This window comes from Nomascus leucogenys, chromosome 5, assembly GCF_006542625.1.
Source record: "Nomascus leucogenys isolate Asia chromosome 5, Asia_NLE_v1, whole genome shotgun sequence".
NCBI lineage: Eukaryota > Metazoa > Chordata > Mammalia > Primates > Hylobatidae > Nomascus > Nomascus leucogenys.
This window is the reverse complement of record NC_044385.1, coordinates 59,894,477-59,918,179: the sequence shown is the minus strand read 5'-3', so window position 1 is coordinate 59,918,179 and position 23,703 is coordinate 59,894,477. Positions and strand designations below refer to the sequence as shown.

General features: G+C 39.9%; 1 protein-coding gene across 1 annotated transcript in view; it reads right to left on the bottom strand.

The window, feature by feature from the left end:
* MIPEP (mitochondrial intermediate peptidase) overlaps positions 1-23,703 on the bottom strand; it is a 174,457-nt gene that overhangs the window by 121,218 nt on the left and 29,536 nt on the right. The window contains exons 10-13 of the mRNA XM_003273111.1: positions 22,782-22,834; positions 3,901-4,054; positions 2,218-2,295; positions 113-317 (exon numbers count right to left, since the gene is read on the bottom strand). Of these exons, the coding sequence (XP_003273159.1) occupies positions 113-317; positions 2,218-2,295; positions 3,901-4,054; positions 22,782-22,834 (490 nt within the window). The remainder of the gene's footprint in view (positions 1-112; positions 318-2,217; positions 2,296-3,900; positions 4,055-22,781; positions 22,835-23,703) is intronic.

The window sequence follows — 23,703 nt, the reverse complement described above, 5'->3', positions numbered from 1 at the left end:
AGGACACGGTAAAATGATCACATTTTCCAAATAAAAAGCCCCTTTCCCAATTTAAAAGAAAATGTATGTTTGTAAAAGATTGTAGTAAATAAAAGCCCTCCTCATGGCTCACCAGTGACGTGTTGGTAACGAGTACGTCCTAGCATTGAATGCATGGCATGTCCCATTTCATGGAAAAGATTTTCCATCATGCCAGGAGTTAGCAAAGTTGGAGAACTCTTTGAGGAACGGGGAAGATTCAGCATAAGAACTACAACTGGGAGTTGATAGTCTCCATCTTCCTTTAGTCTGCCTCCACGGATAGTGAAATGGCAATCCTTTAAGAATCAGAAAACATAAAAGGAAAAGAAAGTATTCGGTAATGTGAAGAGTAAAAGAGTCTTAATGAATATAAAATTTCACCAAAAATGTGTGAGTGCAACCTTTAACTTAATTATATTCTTATTCTATCTATTTACATATATACACCTTTTCTTGACATTTTTTATTCTGCTAAAATTTTAATTTTTTTAAAACATCAATAACACATTCAGTTTCTATGGATTAATTCATTACTTTGGTCCCCAAACATGCATTGAAATGATGCTGTGCCAGATGCTGGAAACAAAGTCAGCGAAGAGCTTAGGAAGGGACATTAACATTTATTCTGAGTCCCTACTGTGTGTCAGATAATGAACTAGTAGGTACTTTCCATGTCTCTTGGCTGCTTTTTTTTTCTTTTTTTTAAGACAGGGTCTCGCTCTGTTGCCCAAGCTGGACTGCAGTGTTGTGATCACAGTTCACCGCAGCCTGGACTCCCGGGCTCAAGCCATCTTCCTGCTTCGGCCTACTGATTGGCTGGGACTACAGGTGTGCTCCACCACACCCAGCTAAATTTTTAGATTTTTTTTTTTGTACAGATGGAGTCTTACTATGTTGCCGGGGCTGGTCTTGAACTCCTGGGCTGAAGTGATCTGCCAGCCTTGGCCTCCTAAAGTTCTGGGATTACAGGCATGAGCCACCACGCCCAGCCTCTCTTGACTTTTATCACTTGAACAAGATGGGATCTAAACTAGTGTAAAGCAAGGGATCCGGATCCAGAATAACTTACTCTGAAACAGGCACTACACTGAGACTCACATACACTGTATCACTTATTCTCCACAACAACCCTATGTAGCAGGTATCTCACTTTTGAGTTGATAAAACTAAAACTAGTCTTAGGATTATTAAATAACATGTCCAAGGACACCTAGCTAGAATTGCCACACCTTGGATCTGAACCCAGGCTGACTATTAGGAGCCAGGGCTCCTAATCACTAAAGTTGAGTCTCCACCACCCACCCATTTAAGCAAAGAGGAAGAACACTGGCCTCAGAGTCTGGTGACCTGCACCCTGTTCCTACCTTTCACACGTACTAGCCAAATCATCTTGGAAAATAATTTGCTTCGGAAAGCCTCATCTCTAAAATGCTTCCGTGTCAAATCCCACAGTGGCTGTCCAGAATTCGTAAGCTCACATCTGTTAAAATCTGTGCTTTGGAAATTGTGAATCACTATTCAAACATAAGGTACATTATTTCTGTTATAACTTACAACGTAAACTCTTGACATTTCCCATCAAGCTACATGAAACTGCTAAAGATGACCGGCTGTCAAAGTCGGCCAACGCTAAAGAAAAGGAGATGAGCTGCCTCAAGTCTTCCACATAAGGAGCTACTTGGTGGTTGGTAAGGTTTCCACATGGAATATCTTCTGCAGTTTTAGAATAGGTTCATTGTCAAATATGGAAAAGAGTTAAAAGTTGGGGATCTGCTCAGGATGTATGCCTTCAATCAAGTCCCAGCACTTCTGGCCAAGTAGCTTAACCTCTATGGCTTCAGTTTCCTCATAATGTGAGTAACTAGTCAAAAGGGTGAGGTGAACATTAAAAGGTTGATGTGTATAACGGACTCAGTGCACTGGTTGGCACAAATAAGGATTAATAAAATGTCAGTTGTCATTATTACTATAATTAATACCATGACCCAGATAAAAGTGACAAATATAGACTGATGTAATTATTTCCATAAACTTTTTAATTTTAAAATTCTATCTTAATTTCAAATGTATATATTTGGTAACCATCATTAGTAACTTTTAAATATCATGGAATTTAAAAAATGATACAAAGTTCACATCAATACAAATGAAATGCTGATCAGCTCTAGAGAGACCAGTTTATAAAGAAAGGATCACCTGATGTGGTTTGTCTGCTCGCTGAAAAAAATCACAGTAAATGTACCCCAACAATCCTTCAGATTCATGAACGACAGCCTAGAAAAAAAAATTTAAATTTGGTGGTAAATGAGGCCATCTGATTCTCTAAAATCCCTAACACAAGAATCTGCATATTAAACATCCACAGCCACACATAGACATTTTAATTACATTCCACATCCCACATTATCTCGAGATAGATTTTTCCCCGCATCCTCTTCTGCGCCATCTCTTGAATGATTTTGGCTTTGGAATTCTGTGTCCAGGAGAGGAAGTCCTCCTCATGCGGGCCTTCTGTCCTGACTGCCTGTCCCCCACAATACCTTTACCAACCACCCACAAGAGCTGGGAAGAAGTGCTGGCTGCACAATTTTAGGAGCAAAATTACTTTTCCTTCAAATCCTGGAATGTCGTGATATATGCCCAAGCAAATTATAACCCTTGAATTTGAAAACACCACAACGCAGCTCCCAGCTTGAGCTAAAAATCAGCAATATTACTATCTATCCCCTCTCCAAGAGACATAGCTTATAGGAGAGACTCAACCACTACTCTCCATCTTGCCTTCTTTGTTCTTTCAGAATTTAATGATTCCATCAAAGAGAACCCCGATTTTGTGCTTTAAAATTACCTGCAAGTATATATTCATTGTTCATCAAACATCTATTAAGCACCTACTTGGTGCCAGGAACTCTTCAAGACACTGGGGATACAGAAGTGAACGCAACTGACAACAGTGCTGGACCCCGGTGGAGTGCACATTCTGCAGTTCTGGGGAAACCTCTTCATCACCTGCATTTTGTCCTCTCAGTCTCCTCTTATAAATTTTTCTTTTTATTGTATCTCAGCATTTTATCAATCTCTATCTTTTTTGGAAGTTTGTAATACAGATAGTGAAGTAAATCAATGCAGTGATGAACGTCCTCCCACCCTGACTCTCCTTTCAATCCCACCACCACACCTACTCTCCACTCACAAGACGTGGCCGAGAGACAGTGAGATTGTTTACATTTCTTAAAACATAGTGAAGAAAACAGTGTGGTAAGCATGCTAGCAAAAAATCAAACAACAAAATAATACAAAGCCTCAGTGACAAACATAGGTCAACAAAGCCTCAAATCCTATGAGGAAAAATTTAAAATATTCATGCCTCATATAAAGTGGGCCTTCACAGGAGAAAGATGATTGCTAGGCTTGAAGTTATTATCAAAGAAGTTAAATAAATCAGAACACAGGATGTAAGTTAATATCTGATGCAAATATAAGTCCCTACAACATGGGATAGGGGTTGGAAAGAAAAAAGGTCACTTATATCCAATGGATCTGGGAATTAACCAAAATGGACACACAGCACTGAAGGTATATACAAAGTAAATGACAATTTTCCTATAAATAGAATTTGTGGATATATGAAGGTGCATATATATTCAACCTTCTATCAAGTTCCAAAACACTTTTTTAGAAAACTCTGCTGTTTTATGTTTGGATCCTTTATACAGTGTCTTAAATCAGAAGTGCAATTTGGATTTTTTTTTGTGAAGCAGAAATAAGGCAGGGGACACACTCAATCAGGGCAAAGGTATGTAAACCTGAAACTGCTGTTGACTCAGCTCCCCAACCGAAAGGCTAACGCATGCAACTGCAGGCTGAGCAGGAGCTCACCAGTTTTCGGACATCTTCGCTCCACACCTCTCCTCTTGCAGGCTGCTCTGCATATAATGAAATCCCCAACAGTCTGTTAAGCAAAATATTCAGGCCTTCCATGCATGCTCCAAGAGAGAAAAACGGGCAATATAGGCTAGGCTCAATATTATACCTAAGAGAAGGAAGAGAGGTTCAACAGCATCTTTGTTTATTTCAATTTCTGAAGGTAAATTCAATTACCTTTTCATTTACTACTTAAGATCATTGGAGCTAAAGAAGGATTCAAAACATAAAAGTGTATTTATATCATTTGAGGGGTTTTCAGACAGTTTTCTTCAGAATGACAGTCAGATTATTACTACTGTTAGTCATAAGTCAGTAATTAAGGTAGATATATCATTCCCTAACCTTTGTCCCTTCCATGTTATTTACTCTTTCACTAACCCGATTAAGCACTGTCTCAATTGCTCACTGTATACATTCCTTACACATAGTTACATGCAAAATATGATCAGTTTCAGTTATAATGGTAACTCTTACCTTATGAGTTATATTCTAGAAACTTGTGACTTATATACATAAATATTAAATGAATAAAAATCCTGAGGCACATTAAGTGAATTTAAAGTTCTCGTCCAGTAAAATATTCATTTATAAAAAAAGGCCTGCAATATAAATAATCAGATCTTATCTGTTTTACAGTTAGATAAAATCTTAAATTAAGGACAACATAACTAGCAAGGCAAATTATTCTTCACCCAAAAATAACTTTTTCTGTTCTATATATTCCAACATAAACCAAAGCAAATCCAAAATACGTGATTTGAATGTTTACATTTGAATCATTAGGTCAAGCCAAAATATATAGCCGTAGCCAAAAATAATGGCTCTAGAATATTGTAGGTTCTCATTATATGTCTACTTTTTGGGATTACCAAAATATACATTTTTTTTTTCAATTGGCTTTATTTGTGTTTCTAGAACTGCACAACACTTCGTTCCATAAAATAAGAGTCCCCACAACAAATTTATATATAAAAATATACAAACACAGTTACTAATAAATGAATGAGTTTAGTAAGTGAACATAAATTGCACAACAAATGAGACTTTGCCTATGGACATCCACAAATTTACACCTTAATTTCTGACTGATTTTTCATTAAACGGAATCCTAGTGTTGAAAGAGACGTTCGTGATCCAGTGCCCTCGCTCCCTGGTTCGTTCACTTAAGCATGCTGTCAGCAAACCTGCGGGGTGCTGGAGGAGAAGAATGAAGAGCCTTTGTGTCTAAGCAGCTGGCACTGAAAGAGGCAGAGAAGTGAACCAACTACACTGTGTCCTGGACCTGGAGCAGTGGGCACACAGCCGGCGCTCAACAGACAGTGCTGAAGCATGAATGAATGAGTACTGCACAATGGGAGGGCAAAGGAGAGCATGATGACTTTACTTGTGGAGTGCAGAGTAGCACTAGGGAATGTGGGCGGCAAGCCACCCAGGCGCCGAGGCAAGAGACCGAGGACACGAGCTGTTCCAGTATAATAAAATATAAAACAAGACTAGTTATACCAGATATAGATCTTAGATATGATTATATATGAACATCATTAATCATTAGTTTGTAGCAATTACTCTTTATTCCAATATTATAATAATCCTCGCTCTATAATCATAACCTAAGAAAAACCAGGCCATACAGAGATAGGAGCTGAGGGGATATAGTGAGGAGTGACCAAAAGACAAAGAGTGCGAGCCTTCTGTTATGCCTGAACAGGGCCACCAGAGGGCTCCTTGGTCTAGTGGTGACGCCAGCGTCTGGGAAGACGCCCGTTGCCAGGCGGACCGTGGTCTAGCGGTAGTGAAAAGTGTCAAGGAACAACACCCGCTACTTAGACCGGGAAAGGGAGTCTCCTTTTCCCCGAGGGAGTTTAGAGAAGACTCTGCTCCTCCACCTCTTGTGGAGGGCCTGACATCAGTCAGGCTTGCCCGCAGTTATCTGGAGGCTAACCGTCTCCCTGTGATGCTGTGCTTCAGTGGTCATGCTCCTAGTCCGCCTTCATGTTCCATCCTGTACACCTGGCTCTGCCTTCTAGATAGCAGTAGTAAATTAGTGAAAGTACTAATAGTCTCTGATATGCAGAAATAATGGCATAAGCTGTCTTTCTCTTTGTCTCCTCTCTCTCTCTGCCTTGGCTGCCAGGCAGGGAAGGGCCCCCTGTCCAGTGGACACGTGACCCATGTGACCTTACCTATCACTGGAGATGACTCACACTCTTCACCCTGCCCCTTTTGCTTTGTATCCAATAAAAAACAGCACCGCCAGACATTCGGGGCCACTACCGGTCTCCGCGCATTGGTGGTAGTGGTCCCCCGACCCAGCTGCCTTTTCTTTTATCTCTTTGTCTTGTGTCTTTATTTCTACACTCTCTCGTCACCGCACACGGGGAGAGACCCACCGACCCTGTGGGGCTGGAACCTACAAGGGAAAGCTTCTCGGATAGGAATCAAGAAAGAATTGGCCGGGTGCTGTGGCTCACGCCTATAATCCCAGCACTTTGGGAGGCTGAGGTGGGTGGGTCACGAGGTCAGGAGTTCAAGACCAGTCTGGCCAACATGGTGAAACCCCATCTCTACTAAAAGTACAAAAATTAGCCGGGTGTGGTGGCGGGTGCCTGTAATCCCAGCTACTCGGGAGAGGCAGAGAATTGCTTGAACTCAGGAGGCGGAGGTTGAGTGAGCTGCGATTGTGCCATTGCACTCCAGCCTGGGCGACAGAACAAGACTCTCCATCTCAAAAAAAAAAAAAAAAAAAAAAAAGGAATCAGACTTTGCAAGGCAGGGCTGGGATAAGGAATGGAAAATGGGAATAATAATAGGAATTCTGGGCAGAAGTGACGGTGTAACTAAAGTATGATGGCATAAAATAGCCTGGTAACTTCTAGAAAGGATGTGGTTAAAGATGAAGCAGTTACCAATGCAGGGATAAATGCAGAAAGAATGGGAGCGGAGTCTGGAAAAGGCAGGCAGGGGTCAGAAAACAGAGGGCCTGGTCCACTAAGCTGAGGAACTGGGACCATGCACCATAGGCCATGGCCTCCAAGCTTCCTCACCAAGGCACACTAAAATAACTTTTGAGTATTCAACCTTCTAAAAGTACATTCATAAAGTATATGCATGTGGTATTGTTTTATCACATTGCAAAAAGAAAAGCAGACATTTTTATAAGTTGAGATAAAGAAAAATATACATAGAATTTCTAATATTTTATGACTACACTCTCAATGAATTGCTTACAGATGCCATTTGGGAGACAGCTTCTGTAGGCCATAGGGGAGCATCTGATGTTTTCTGGAATGCTGCACAGTGGACAGCATGGAGGGTGGAATGCAGGAGGCAGGGAGGGCTGACAGGAGGACAGACTTCCAGGCTTCAGAGGGTGAACTCTGACAGAGGGCAGTGGGGTCAGGGATGAATGTGTTTTTCCTTTGAGATGCAAAGGTCTCAGGACTGTGTGAGTGACTGGATTTGGAGGGTGATGAGAAAGACAGAACAATTTAGAATAACACTTAGGTTTCTGGCTTGGACAAATAAGTGGATGGTAGAGTCACTGAATCAGCCAGCACAATGAACACAAAAAAAGGAAGAGGGGAATCTGGGTGTGTTTATGGGAGAAGAAAGGAGGGTGAGGTGCAATGATGGGAGGAGGATGGAGGGCTCACAGAAAATAAACTCCATTTTGGAGACACTGACTGTGAAGTGCCCATGAGATGCCACTCAGGACCCAAAGCTAAGGAGAACAAGGAGACTTCACTGTCCGGATATCAGAGCCACAGAGGGAGACAGGGCCATTAGGGAAGGGCGATGCAGGCAGAGAAGAGGGTAAAGGGCAGACCCCTGAACTACCAGAGGGAGGGTTGGGAAAGAAGACACAGAAGAGTTCAGAGGTACTAAAGAACTGAGAAAAAGGAGTACATGGAAAGAGGGGAGAAAATAAATTATAAAAGGAAGTGGTCCAGGCTTGAGGCTTCCACTCCTGCACGTGAGGAGGTTGAAAGTCACCACTCCATCCTAACAAGCAGGAAGCTAAACAAGCTGAAAATCAAGAATCTTCTTAGATTCAGCAGAGAATCAAGGCCACAGAGCAAACTGCTGCCCCCAAAACTGGAAAGATAGGCAGGCAGCCATAGAGAATCACAACTTACCAGAGTAGAAACCTCCCACAGAACCTACTACCAAGGCAAGAAAGTTTAAACTATAATTGGTTATAAAAAGCAATTCATTTTTTTGTTGCCAGATAATAAAAACACAAAAATAAAGGAGAATAAAAAGAAACTTTACATATTAAAATTATACCCTTCTTAAGATTATAATGAACATATGACATTTATTTTTATGGAAAAGAAATACAGTAAAGCTAATAACACAGCTTATTTTACTAAACTATAACCTAAAAATATTTACTGACTTATCCAATGACCATGACAATCATATGTGTTAGGCAAAATTCAAGGAAACAATTTATCTTGGAAAAAAAATTTAAGTATAGAATGTAAGTTTATATAATATTATGATATTATCCTAAAATGACTGGGAACAAATGAATTTCCAAACTGCCTGTTTTAAAATAAAAACACCTCAAAAATAGTAACAATGGGCAAAAAGTATACTGTCTTGTCCCCTGGCTCACTATGCCCACCCCCAGAGGTAAATATCTTGTGTATCCTTCTAGGCATTTTCTATGTACACTCTTAGAAGTTTATGCATGTAAACTTTATGTATATATAAACCTACTTTGGCACAAATAGAATCATACCATTCACACTATCTTGCAATTTCATTTAACATAAAAATATATCAATGATATGTATTTTTACACATATATTTTTCATAAAAATACAACTTGGAATACTTTCCAGTTTAGTATATAAAGCTCTAGCCTGTTTTCTTTCATGGGTGTAGTCATCCACAGCAAACCCATGACAAAGCTTATTTCATGCATCTCCTGTTGTGTTGTACATGAGCAGAGGAGGCAAGGCCAATGAGAGCCTGAAGCATCAATGGGGGAAGTATCCGACCACTGACATACTTTGGAATTTCCCACACATGGGGATATCAAAGAATCCCAGACTTTTCATCAGTTTTGTCATTGATTTTAACTTCTTTACAGAAAATGCAACCCGTTAGGCCACATCCAGAGCTCACTTCCCTGCCTTGGTCTGCCTCTGTTCCTTTTAACTGACAGTAAGCTGCGGTTAGTTTATCTGTTAAAATGATGCCATAGTGAAATGTCCTTGTCACACCCACATAAGCCTATCCATAAGATAAACTGAAGAAATGACATTGCTGCAAAGAGTACAAGATCTTAAATGTTTTGATAGGTATTTCCAAAATATCCTCCAAAAAAAAGCTGTTCTAACTTACATTCCTACCTGCAGTGTATGAAAATACCTGGTGCCCTCACTCTTGCCAATGTAATTCTGTTATGTTTCTTTTAATGCCTCCTTTATTTTCCTTCTTTGGCTATGTGTACTGTATTCCTTTTTCTTTCTAATAATTTGATATATTAGTGACATTTATAGTCTATATTTTAGCTTCTCTGGTGGTTTGTCTATTGTTTTTAATTTTTTTTTTTTTTTTTTTTGAGGTGGAGTCTCGCTCTATCACCCAGGTTAGAGTGCAGTGGCGTGATCTCAGCTCACTGCAAGCTCCACCTGCTGGGTTCAAGTGATTCTCCTGCCTCCTAATTTTGATACTTTTGGTAGATAACGGGCCTCTATTGGTTTTAAAATAAACATTTATTTACTGGTTTAGCAATTTTAGATAGTATTCACTGATTCCCCTCCTCCTGCCTTGCCCTCCTGATCTGTCTTGTTGTTATATACAGATATAGATATATTGATGCTCTTTTTCTTAATTTTGCTAGGCACCAGAGAGGAGAATAGAGATATGCCCTTTATTTTGCCAACATTTACTGGATCTCCCCAGAATGCATACAATGGGGGAATAGCTGCTATTAGTAGTAAGGAAGAAGAGGAGAGAAATGACAAAATCCTGTGCTTTAGAAAGATTATTCTGGCAGTGACACGTAGGTCAGTTTAAAATGCAAAGATTCATGATTATTATAGCAAGAGAAAGTTCAATATAGTTTGTGTATCCCTTATCCAAAATGCTTGGGATATGTTTTGGATTTTGGATTTTTTTTGTATTTTGGAAAATTTGCATATACATAATGAGATATTTTGGGGATGTGACCTATGTCTAAACATGAAATTTATTTGTTTTATATACACCTTATATACATAGCTTGAAGGTAATTTTACAAAATATTTTAAATAATTTTGTGCATGAAACAAAACTTTAACTGTATTTTCACCACAATCTGTCACATGAGATCCACTTGTGGTGTCATGTTGGCACTCAAAAAGTTTTGGATTTTGAAGCATTTCACATTAGAAATGCTTGACCTATATTGCAAATATGTTGTCCATTTTTCCCTAAATTTAATCTACAAACAGAAAACTACCACTACCAAATGATGATGATGATGAGGATGGTAACTAACATTTGGTGAGTACTCACTATGACAGTGGGCTGAGCCCTTTACACGTATCTCATTAAACAGCAAAAACGATCCTTTAAGGTAATACCGTCACCCCATGTTACAATGGAGAAAACAGGTTTACAAGACAGTAAGTAACCTTCCCAAGGCTATGACAACAACTAAGTAGAAGGCCTGAGACCATCCTTTATAAATGCATGATAACAGCATGGAAGTTGAAAAAAAATCATCAGGAGGGCACATCTTTGTTTAGGCTGAGGTACTGAAGTTTTTCACAAATATCTGTTACAAGTTAAAGCAAGTACTAAAGGAAGCACAGTAATTGTATCATTCATTCTTACACACATTTCCCAAAATGCTTTCAAGAGTGAGGAGCTACTTGTCACAATGAGAAAACTACATCCCTGCATCGACTCCTACGGCAGCCTAACAGTGAACAAAGATTGAGAACGACCAATTTAGAGAAGTAAAAAGAGCAATGAGTGTGGTGATAAAAAAGGAGAGAACAGGAAGTCTGAGGGTATGTGTTGAAGAAAGAATTTTAAGAAACTGGACATGGTAAGCGCCATCAAAAATTGCAGACATTAGGATCTCAAATCCAAGCAAAAAAACAAAACAAAACAAAAAAAACCCCAAACAGAAAACTGCAGACATCAGGGATGTTGAACAGTAAAACAAATTACTGAATTTCATGCTGGCAGGTGGCTGATAACCTGGAAACACTAGCTGGGTAGACTGACAGGCCTATAAACCAGACTGTAGCTATTACAAAGAGGAGGCATCGAGAGAGTAGGACTGGGGGAAGTTTGGCAGGAAAAAAATGAGATAGTACCACAGTCTCTCCAACAGTCACAGAAGGGTAATTATTTGTGCTGTAAGATAAGAGATATCTTAGCAGGTCTGCAGGCAAAGGGTTTGAAGCTAATACAAAGGAAGAGATGGTGATTATGATAAAGCTAGAATAACTGGTGAAGCAAGATCTATAGTGGTTTGAGATAATATCTTACATTGTCTTGGTGCTTCACAATTTGCAAAGCACTTTCACATCAAGAATCAAGAATCTGCTTATTCCTTACATGATTCTGTGAGACAGGTGGAGCAAGAATTATTACCAGAATTATTGTTCATTTTACTTGAGGAAACTCAGGCTCAAAGAGGCTTGTGACAGTCTAAGGCAATCTGGAATACAAGAAAGAGCCCTGGGTTTGAAAATACTATTTCTCATTGGTTCCATGCTTTCAGCAAGTTACTTAGGTTTCTGAAGCCTCAGTTTCCTCACCAGCAAAGTGGAAATACTTTCCAGGCTCCATTAACAATCACAGAAATGCATGCAATGAACCTGGCATGGTTCCTGGAGAAAAGCAGGCACACAGTAAATTATAGCCACTATTATCGCTGTTAGACAGAGACAGGGACAGGGACAGGGACAAGACTAAACCCAGCGGTTTCTACTCCTATTCCAGTTCCCTTCTTCTACTCCTATTCCAGTTCCCTTCTATTCCCCAAAGCTGACCTTACCTCTAAAAAGAAATGCAACACTGTGTCAAGAAGCTGTGTAGATGCAGTAAACTTTCATTAATCACCTGCCATGTGCCTGCATGACAACTCCTCAGTGTGGAAAGATGAACACACTGTAACAATAATGACGACCAATCCAAATGATCGGGGCAGAGGAGCAGTGTAAACAAGGCATTGGCTCAAAGATGAGGCTGTGGTCAGTTCCACCTGGCAGAAGGGAGAAGCTGGGAATGGGAGGAACAGACAGAACTACAAAGAAGAGGCAGCATCTGGGGCACACCTGGAAAGATGAGGCTCCTGGAAGAGGGGGAGAGCACTCAAAGGGGAAGAAAGAGGGCAGCAAAGGCCCAAGGGGATTCAAGCAAATGGGGCAGACAAGCTCAAGCAAGCACTAGTGCCTTAGTCCTCACTCAGCTGCCTCAGCCATCCACAGCAAGACTACATGCCCCTCCACACCCTAAGTGGCTCTCACCAAATGCAGGCTACTTCCCTCCTGAAGAAGAGCCAGAAGGAGAGAGGTCCAGAGAGGGTGGAAGAGATTTAAAAAGCTACAGGGTGTTTTCCGCAGCTCCAATCCACATCCGAGGGGCCCCAAGGAGCAGTCCCACATGACCAGCCAGTCAGGAGGGCGTGACTGCTGTGCTCTCAGCTCACGTCTTCAACACGGAGTGAAAAAACATGCACAGAGGGTGTTTGGGTGGTCACAGGCCCCAGTACAGCTCTCCACGCCAGGCTCATCATGTGGCTCCGCCTGCCTCCGCAGAGCACTCCGAGGCTGAGGCCGGCCTGTGAACAACCGACTGCACCATCTCCATCCACAGCTTCCTCATCTGCATAGCTGCTACACATAAGAACATTTTCCTCTCTCATCTAGAGACCCAAGACAGTGGGAAAGCACCACGGGCAGCATATAGGACCTCACAGCACAGCAGAGCCACAACCAGCAGAGACAGAGCTTAGGTGCATTTTGAGGATTTGGCTTCAGTGCCATCCCTGTCACCACCTCAGACTCTTCTACAGTTTTACAAGAATTTTATGACTATTTTTTGTAAAGAATTCCATGGATCTGAACCCAGAAGTAAGGGATCTCTAGAACCCTTTGATTCCTCTGAAGAAAGAAAGAGGAAGAAAATTATGTTATCCACTACAGGTGCTGAATAAGTCCAATAAACGCTCTGCTGTTCTGGTTTATAATAGGTTACATATGAGTTTACAAACTTCCAGCAAAGAACCAGAACATACCACTATCAACATGATACAATGGTATAAATATAATTAGGTCTTTTAAATTAAGAACAATAGAATTTAGTAATGTATCAAAATCTTCATCTAATCTTCATCCAACACATTATGACTGAAATGAGCATAGAAACATCAGTCGAGAAGAGACTTTCAACTGAAGAATTCATCATTGTAAATTGAATTTTTAAAAAGTCAATGGATCACTGTATTTATGAAGCACACTCTATGAGTCAGACTTATATTTCAAACTCTGGAATTAAGGTAAAGAAAGAACTTGGATATTACGTCCAAACACCATGGCCTCAAACTTAGTGAAAATATAAAACACAATTAAGTACAGTCAGAGAATCCAGGTTGAAACTGAAGGTAAACATAGCTTCAGTCTTACCTTATTCTATTCAGTGAGTGAGAGCAAATGTGACAGAGAACGTGTACCAAATGGCAAACGCCCACAGAGGCTCGTTACAAAATGAACAAGATGGCCTGCCAGAGGGCACGTGTGGGCGAGGAAAAAATGGACACTTGTAAAGAACACAGCATGTGATGGTACTGTCAGAGAAACTGTTTTTAACTTTATTGAAAGCAAATGAAACTGTATTTTTGGCATCAGGAATGACTAAGTATATTCTCATGTTATAGCTGGGTGACATTTTGAAATGCTGCCTTGAAACCACAGGGAGAGCTACTGTTTTATTTGGTTACCTAGAGAAGGTAGCAGTAAAGGAACTGAATGATACTGGAAACCTGTTTGCCCTTCAGGTAACTATATAGAACTGAAAAGACCTTTCCCCCTGTTCTATAAAGAATCCACTATTGCTAATTTGGTTCTATCTTGACTTCTGAAGCCAGTGGCAAGAAAATTGCTCCAGCCAAACTTCCTGGCAACCAGGAAATAATTTTCATTAATGGTGCAGATCAGCAACACAGTTCACTGAAAACTGTGGTTAACAGAAATCAAAGCTAAAGAAAAACAGTACAATTCCATCATCATCCTAGGGATTAGGAAAGTAAACCAGTAGGCCTGACTTTAGGGAGAGAAGATGACACCACACCGATGTGCCACTAGATGACAGAACTCTCGCCACAGAGGCTGGGGCCAAATCTCACTACAGCGAGGAGACCTCTATTGCAATGGTCTCTCATTCAGCTTAAGCTGCATCAAAATGTGAAATCAAACAGCCATGTCTAAAATTGAACAGTAGGAAAGAATAACCGAAAATAACACCTATGTGCTGCATCCTGCTTTAGGAAGAACAGAATGGGAGATGTGGAAATGTCGTGAGACAGGATCCAGGTTAGCCCTGGGACAGGGAGGAATGAAAACCTATTGAGGAGGAACAAGTGGCAGCAGCGAAAGGGAAATAGGCAGAGATTTTCTCCCCCAGAGCCTTGTGGAAAACGATGAAAGTGGCCAGACAGCCATTTGCTTTGCCTAAGGAGCTTTTCCAACCCTCTTTGAATTATTGAGTCCAGCAACAGACCCTATTCTCAGACCTCTCCCCAGGTTGCAGATGCTCCTGGCTCAGAATTGGAGAAATCACCACCCCTTTTCTGTCCTGCAGGGATGCAGCAAGTGGTTCAAACTCAACTGGGAATAACAAACACAGGTATTTTGAGTCTCACTCAACCAGCTCCTAAAAGACTGACTTTTCAGTGCAATCGGCCAAGTTATGACAGATTTGGCATCCTTCCAAAATGACTGTAATGGACTGAAACACAATGAATCAAAGGAATTCCATTAGCTTATAATGACGCTTTACAAAGAGAAGCCAGATGATACTCATTTGTCACTAGTTCAGAAAACTATTACAATAAATCCTTATTTTGAGAATTGAGAATTGGTAATTAAAAAGAATGACTGACTCAGACTATCAATGGGTGTTAAAGCCACTGGGTAAATGACTGAGGGAAAACTGGATGTTTCCATGTTGGCAGGAACACCACACAGATCCCTTTCTAGCTGAGAGGGAAACCGTCACCGCAGACTGCAGAGATCCTGTCAGCATCAATCTACCTGGGGTCCATCTTCACATCACCCTCAGTGGGCAACTGATACTTCATGTCTTTTGTTTTCTTTTTTTTTTTTAAGAGATGGAGTCTCACTCTGTCGCCCAGGCTGGAGTACAGTGGCATGATCATTGTTAAGTAACATGGGGTACCTTAAAATGGCGCCATACCTTAAGATGGGGCCGGTTCCGGGTTCTTCTCCCCTCCTTGACCGGGCACTGTCTGAACCCGCCAAAGGAGGCCCAATCAGAAAGAAGCATCTCCCGCCTTCCCTTGGGCCCGCCCCTAGCCCAATCCACGTAGGCCCAAGGGATATAAAACCCAGCACACCAGCAGCCCTCTCTCTCTTCTCTTCCTTCTCTGCTCGATACCTCCAATAAAGATCTCTTGACCGCGACCGGTGTAGTTTGGTCTCCGCCCGGCCCCTTTCAATCATAACTTGCTGCAGGCTTGAACTCTGGGATTCGAGTGATTCTCCCACCTCAGCCTCCAAGTCACTGGGATTACAGACATGTGTCACCATGCTCAGCTATTTCATGTCTTTTGATGTGATGTGACACAAAGTATACAACATCACCTATGGGTGTCCATGCCAAAAATGGGAAATGTTTAACAGTGAGTTGTTATATGTAACATCCAGCTTACGGGACTGAATAGGAAGAGAGGAACTAGTGAAATGAGGCCACAAGGAAGCACACAGATAAATCCAGAAAGTTAGAAATTCTGTAGGACAAATGGCCTGGTCTCTTCAACAACTGTTGCTGATAATATGACAAAAAAGAGAGTAAGAAGAGCATGAGGCATGGGGAATTGCTCTAAAGTAAGAGACAGGAGACAGAAAAGCCAAGAGAATGTGGAGGCTTTGTTGGAGTCCTAATTCTAACAAGCTAACTGGGAAAAAAGCTGATTTGATACTACCAAGGAAATACAAATATAGACTAGATATTAAATGATGCCAACAAATTGCTATTAAATTTTTTTTAGGTAATAATGATACAAGAGTTATGTAAGAAGATGTTCATGTTTTTCAGAAGTACATAATAAATGTATAAGACTGAGATGACATGAGGGCTAGGATTTCCTTTAAAGTAGTCATAAGCCAGGTAACAACACTTCTGTCAACAATGAACCACATATGCTACAGTGGGTGGTCCTTGAGATGATAATGGAGCTGAAAAATTTCTATCACCTAATAACACTGTAGCTGTCATAATGTCAGAGTACAAGGCATTACTCACACGTTTGTGGTGATGCTGGTGTAAGCAAAACTACTGTGCTGCCAGTCATATGAAAGCCTAACACATACAATTAGGGAGAGTACACAATACTTAATAAATGACTATATTACTGATTCATATATTTACTATACTATACTTTCTATCACTATTTTGGTGTACTCCTTCTAAGTTAACTGTGAAACAGCCTCAGGCAGGTCCTTCAGGAGGGATTCCAGAAGGCGGCATTGTTGTCACAGGGGATGGCAGCTCCATAACTTATTTCCCTTGCAGACCTTCTAGTAGGACAAGATGTGGAGGTGGAAGACAGTGATGTTGACGATTCTGACCCTGTGTAAGCCTTGGCTAATGTGTGTGTTTGTGTCTTGGTTTATAACAAAAAAGTTTAAAAAGCACAAAAAAAATTTTTAATAGAAAAAAGTTTATAGAGTAAGGTTTAAAAAAAAAGAAAATATTGTTCAGCTATACAATGTGCTTGTGTTTCAAGCTAAATATTATTACAAAAGTATCAAAAAGTTTTTAAAAACTAAAAAGTTTGTAAGGTAAAAAAAGTTACAGGAAGCAAAAGTTAATTTATTATTGAAGAACGAACCGTATCTTTCTATAAACTCAGTGTAGCCTAAGTGTACAGTGTCTATAAAGTCAATAATGGTGTACGGTAATGTCCTAGGCCTTCACATTCACCACCACTCACTCACAGACTCACCCAGAGCAACTCCCAGTCCTGCAAGCTCCATTTGTGGTAAGAGCCCTATACAGGTGTATCATTTTTTATCTTTTATACCTATTTTCACTATACTTTTCCATGTTTAGATGCATATATACTTATCATTGTGTTGCAGCTGCCTACAGTATTCAGTAGAGTAACATTCTGTGCAGGTTTGTAGCCTAGGAGCGACAGGCTATACCAGAGAGCATAGGCGTGTGTGTAGACTATACCCTTAGGTTTGTGCAAGTGCACTCTAAGATCATACAATGACAAAACTGCCTAACAATGCTTTTTTTTTTTTTTTTTTCTGAGACAAAGTCTCACTCTGTTGTCCAAACTGAAGTGCAGTGCCATGATCTCGGCTTACTGCAACCTCCACCTCCCGGGTTCAAGCAATTCTCCTGCCTCAGCCTCCCAAGTAGCTGGGACTACAGGTACATGCTGCCATGCCCGGCTAATTTTTTTTTGTTGTATTTTTAGTAGAGACAGGGTTTCACTATGTTGGCCAGGCTGGTCTTGAACTCTGGACCTCGTGATCCACCTGCCTCAGCCTCCCAAAGTGCTGGTATTACAGGCATGAGCCACTGTGCCCAGCACAATGCATTTCTCAAAAGGTATCCCTGTCATTAAGTGACACATGACTGTACATTAGTAATGAGAAAAGAGAAAGGAAGGAAAGCAGGGAGGGAAGGGAGAAGGAAAAGAAGAGCAAAGAAATAAGAAAATTTTACAAAGAGACAAATGAAGCAAACATAGAAAAATCTTGGTAATTGGCCGGGCGCGGTGGCTCACGCCTGTCATCTCAGCACTTTGGGAGGCCGAGGTGCAGATCACGAGTTCAGCAGATCGAGATCATCCTGGCTAACATGGTGAAACCCCGTCTCTACTAAAAATACAAAAAATTAGCCAGGCGTGGTGGCAGGCGCCTGTAGTCCCAGCTACTCAGGAGGCTGAGGCAGGAGAATGGCGTGAACCAGGGAGGTGGAGCTTGCAGTGAGCTGAGATTGTGCCACTGCACTCCAGCCTGGGCGACAGAGTGAGACTCCGTCTCAAAAAAAAACAAAACTTTTTTTTTTTTTTTTGTAGAATCTGGGAGATCAATATACAGAGGTTACTTATATTGCTCTACTTCTGTTTTTTCGATTTCATTTTTTTCTTAAACAATTTTTTCTTTGTTCTTTTTCTTTTGACTGAGCCATCCATTTCCTATCTATTTCTGTTTATTTTGAAAGTTTTCATAATAAAGGTTAATTTTTAAAAATTTAGAACCACCAAGATCACTAATCCTATACTAACAAAGCATGCAATTTCTCACATCAAAAAAAAGTCCTTCTGTGAGAGCCCATTTTTTGAATAGTTTAAAACACAAAACATCTGTATTTCATTATGTGAATGCTCTTGAGATTTTAAGAATATATCTTAGCAAGGAATAGACAATACTGAATTCCCTTTCCCAGTGATATCTTAATTTAAAAATAGCACCAAAATTGGCAGGGTGTGGTGGTTCACGCCTGTAATCCCAGCACTTTGGGAGGCTGAGACAGGCGGATCACTTGAGGCTAGGAGTTTGAGATCAGCCTGGCCAAAATGGTGAAACTCTGTCTCTACTAAAAATACAAAAATTAGCTGGGTGTGGTGGTGCATGCCTGTAATCCCTGCTACTTGGGAGGCTGAGGCAGGAGAATCACTTGAACCCAGGAGGCAGAGGTTGCTGAGACCATGTTACTGCACTCTAGCCTGGGCAACAGAGGAAGATTGTCTCAAAAAAAAAAAAGAAAAACAAACAAACAAACAAAAATAGCACCAAAATAAATGAAATACTGAAACTCATTACTTACAGAAAAGAAATAGTGTCTCCAAACCATCAAAAACAAAACCCAAACACTGGAAGGATACATTAAACAACTTAAAAGTGATGACTTCTTGGGCAGAGGTAGAGATGAGTATTCTCAATTAATACTTCTTAACATTGTTGATTTTTTGAGCCATGTGAATGTATTGCCTAATCAAAAATAAAATTTAATTTCAAATAAAATAATTGATTTTCGTATCTGAAAGAAGTAATGTTACTCTTCCATGAAGAATCTTACACTAAAGCTTTAAAAAGGAAAAATGAGCTGCTCTTTTAAGACTTGCTGACAGTCATTTATACTACTATGGTATTTCCAAAGATCAACCTTTGGCACTTTCAAAACATGTTAATTTCTTCTCCTGCTTCTAAACAGGTTCTTACTTTTCTTTAGACAAACATTAAAAACTTGAAATAAATCTGACGTATTTAACATAAAAGCAAAAGACTCCCTGAGGTTAACTTGAAAAAAAAGCTCAAATCAAGGAAAGCCCCTTCTATTTTTCATTTTGTGTCAAGCCACACATTTAAGTCTTTACTTGAAAGGTGATGAATTTAACAAGGATTTAGAAATCTTCACTTTGTTCCACTCTTCTAACCTCAAACTCAACCTATGATATTTTTCCTTTCTTTTCTCATCCATTACCTGTGCAGCAGCCTCCTCTTGTCAATCAAGATCACTGAAGCCTCAAACCAAAACTCAGGAGCCTGTTAAGCTACTTAAAATAGATTTTTAAAACCCGATTCTTATAACCCCTTCTGATGCATTTCTGCATCCCTTTTCCTGGTTCTTTTACTTAGTTAATAGCCAAATAAATAAATTAGTATTAAAACTTTAAAATAAGCTAAAGCCCCACATGGATATCTGGCAGACTATATTGTGTTCCCAGCATACCTGGTGATTTCAAGGACTTAGCAAGCAGGTGGAAAACTCCATCAACCAATGAGCACTGCAAACATGTCATGCAAAAACATGGCATTCTCTTTCTGAAAAAACCTCATCACTGGATTGCTTTTCATGGTTACTGGTCTAGATACAAGCTTGAATAGGGGCTATGAATTAATATGCATTTACTGAGGGTCCAGAATGTTTGTTCTTACAGAGCTTTAAAATATGGTTGACAAGACAGATTTAACGTCCAGAAGAACATATTAGCAGGTCAACTGTGTAGCACACAGGCTGTTAGCACAGCGGAGCCAGGAGCTACACAAGGCTAGCGCAGACTCAGCGGCTTCATGGACACCTGGCAAGATGTCACAGATGTGTAAGACAAACCAGGGAGGCAATGGGAACCCACTGCTCCCCCGACAGAGGTTCTGCCTTTGAGACAGAAAGGGTTTTGGCTAGGATAAACTGTGGAGGAGGAAGAGCAGGGGTGGAAGAAAAATCAGAACAAATAAATTTGAGTAGAGATGTTTCTTTCTGCAAAACAAAAGTAGGTTGTGATCAAATCCTACAGTGTGCCCAGAGCCAGGCTTGTGGGCTGTTGGCAGCTATATTTATACCCACTGTTATTTAAATGCAAATTAAGGGGTAGGTTAATGCAAATTGGGGTCGATTATTCAGAACTTTCTAGGAAGGGGCTGCTAACTTCCGGGTATTGGCCTTGGCACTTGTAAACTGTCAAGGCGCTGGTGGGAGTGTCTTATGCTAATGAGTAGTGAGGGCAGCCAGAAATCCCTTTCCTTGCCATCTGCTGGTCTGGGCTGGTTTCTTTACTTCATCCTGTCTGGACCAGATCCTGTTTTGGTCAGGAGGTTGTGACCAGAAAACAAGTCCTGCTGATCTCCTACCTCGGAACCACCATTTGGGCATGTTATATTTACAGAGTAGAGTCAAGTGAAAAAACTATCACTTACATTTAAGGCTAAGGCATTAATGAAAATAATCAGGTATCAGGGACATGATATGAAAGGAATACCAGATTAAAAATGAGAGTAGCAAAAATTAGAATATTTAATATTTTAAATATTTAGAATTAAAATTAGAATTCTAAAAATTAGAATATTTAATATTAAATATATTTAATTTACATTACTCTCCAATGTCAAAAATCAAATGCTTTACATAAACATGGAAAGTACAAATACCTTTTACTACTGATTTATCCTACATCTTTAACAGGTGAGACAACCAAGCCAAATCTTTCTTTGACAGAATTTTAAAAGAGACATTTTATTTTTAATGCAACTATAAGGAGCAGAGTTTCAAGTTCTGCAACCAGAAAACAATTTTGTAAAACAAATATATTCTAAACCCTCATTGTTTACCATAACCAAATTATTATAGATTCTGAATAACAGTTTATGTGTTTTCACTAAAAAGAAGACTGATGCTGAATTTGAGATACATTTTTTTAAAAATGGTAGCTAATCAATCTGGGCAACACAGCAAGAACCTGTATCTCTACAAAAAAATTTAAAAATCAGCTGGGTATGGTGGTACGCACCTGTAATGCCAGCTACTTGGGAGGCTGATGTAGGAGGGCTGCTGGAACCTAGGAGGTTGAGGCTACAGTGAGCCAAGATTGCACCACTGTACTTTGGCCTGGGCGACAAACTGAGACCCTGTCTCTAAAAAGAGTTGTTTAATGAAAAATAAAAATAAAAAATAGTATCTGACCAAATATTCTTAACTAAAGGTTAGGACACAATTACGCCTCGTAAGTAAAAATGGTTTTGGCAACAGTGATGGATGGAGCCCAAAGAGTGGAAAATAAATGAAAATTAAGTGAGTAAGTGTTTCAACACACTAATTGATCTTAGGCTACCTCATCCTGCTGGTATAGAAAAGAACATAGAAAGTTATTGTTTTTATGACAAATGCCGAAATAAATAATTAAGCAAATACTTCCTATTTTGGAGAAGTACCTACTATGCTTTACTTGATGCTTCAATAATGCATAGTAATACAAATATTTTAAAGCTTAATACCAAATAAATTCACATATCATCACAGTACATGCTGGTATGCTTTAATGAGGAAGAAAAACCAAAAAACTTACATTTTCTTCTATTACCTAAATCAACCTTAACTCTCCTAAACAGCGTATCTCAAAAATTAACTACAAGAGAAAAATGTTAATAAGTTGTTAAAGAGTAGGATTCTGAGATTTTTTTTTAAAAATTCCTATTGGGTATATAAAGTTGCTTGAGCTATAAACATTTTAAAGCGTGTTCACTGTGAAAAGAGCTCTATATATTGGGTTTATAATACAAAAATTACAGAAATAGTGTGTATGTAGGGAGAGAAGGACATACCTACTTTTCTCCAATATAATAAACACAGGAGGATACAGAAGCCAGAGGAGTACTTCTGTCAACTTAAGTTCCTTAAATCTTTATTTCATTTATATCCTTCCAGATGGACCAATAATGTGTTGACAATATATGTGTCCAAATAAAAATGAGAAAACGTAAGAAAATAACGCAGCACCATGCCATGTATCGCTTTATTCCTTTATCAGTAAACACATGCTGAGCCCCTACTCTGGGCCAGCAACGTGACACAACAAGGATTCCAGCAATGCTCACAGCCTAGGAAGAGAACCAGAAAGCTACGCAAGGGCAGGGCTGGAGAGGGACCAGACTGTAGAGTTTTAAACAAGAAAATGATACAAGCAGCTGAAGAATTCATGAGTGGAGCAGACCACGCCAGCAGAAAGAATGGTGTCAGGGGAAGGGTTTGTACTGTGGGCAACTCAGTGGATGACAGTAGCTGCTGAATAAACATTAGTTTCCTTTTTCCTTTTCCTGTATGGGTGTTTATTGAAAACTTACCTTTCTGCACGAATCACACCACTGTAGTAGGGAGGGTCCCAAGGCATTACTTCCTACAATGGAATAATTCACTGTTAAGGAAAGCTACTGACTCTTTCATAGTTTTTATCAGCAACGTGGCCAGCTTATAGAATGTAAACCAGCTACTGTTCATGTAAATCAGAACAATTTTATAGAATCCCTTAAAAAATTGACAGCTTGGCAGAAAATACCTGGCTCCTTATTTTGACTTCCCTGTAATCAAGGGATAGCGAAGTATAACTAAGACCTACCCCAGAATCTGGGGAAAAGACAAACAAATGTCATTCTAAAGTGGAATCTAACAAAAGTAAACATTAATGAATTATATTAGCTATAATGAAATTTTTCCCAAAATGTAACCCATGTATTAATCCATAAAACACACTTCAGGTAAGATGAGTGTACTAAAGGTAAGATTAAGGTTCTTTCTAAATCTAAGCAAGAAGCTTTGGGTAGATATCAAAAATGAAAGCAGCAATTTAAAATGTAACCAAGGCAGAATTAACTCTAATCTTGGCAAAGAAAATATGTCATAAAGAAGTACTATAGCACTAGTTGCTTTTGATGACTGGCACATAATACTGAAAGAAGGGAAAGCTTGAATACTTCAATGAATTGTCCTTCCTTCTAGGTGTCCAGGTGGACAAAAGAGTGGTTAAGAGACCAGGCTGTGAAGACCGACTGCCTGGGCTCAAGTTTCCAATCCATACCAGACTATAAACTGCATGATGACAGGGACTTTGTTTGCATCTTTCCCTATTACATTCCTGTCCCCTGAACAGTGCCCGGCCCAGGGTAGTCACTCAGTAAATATTTGTTGAAAGAATCAACAGTACCTCCCAAATAAGATTGCTGAATGTACTTAAACTATTAAGTGGAATATCTGGCGCTGAGTAAGGGC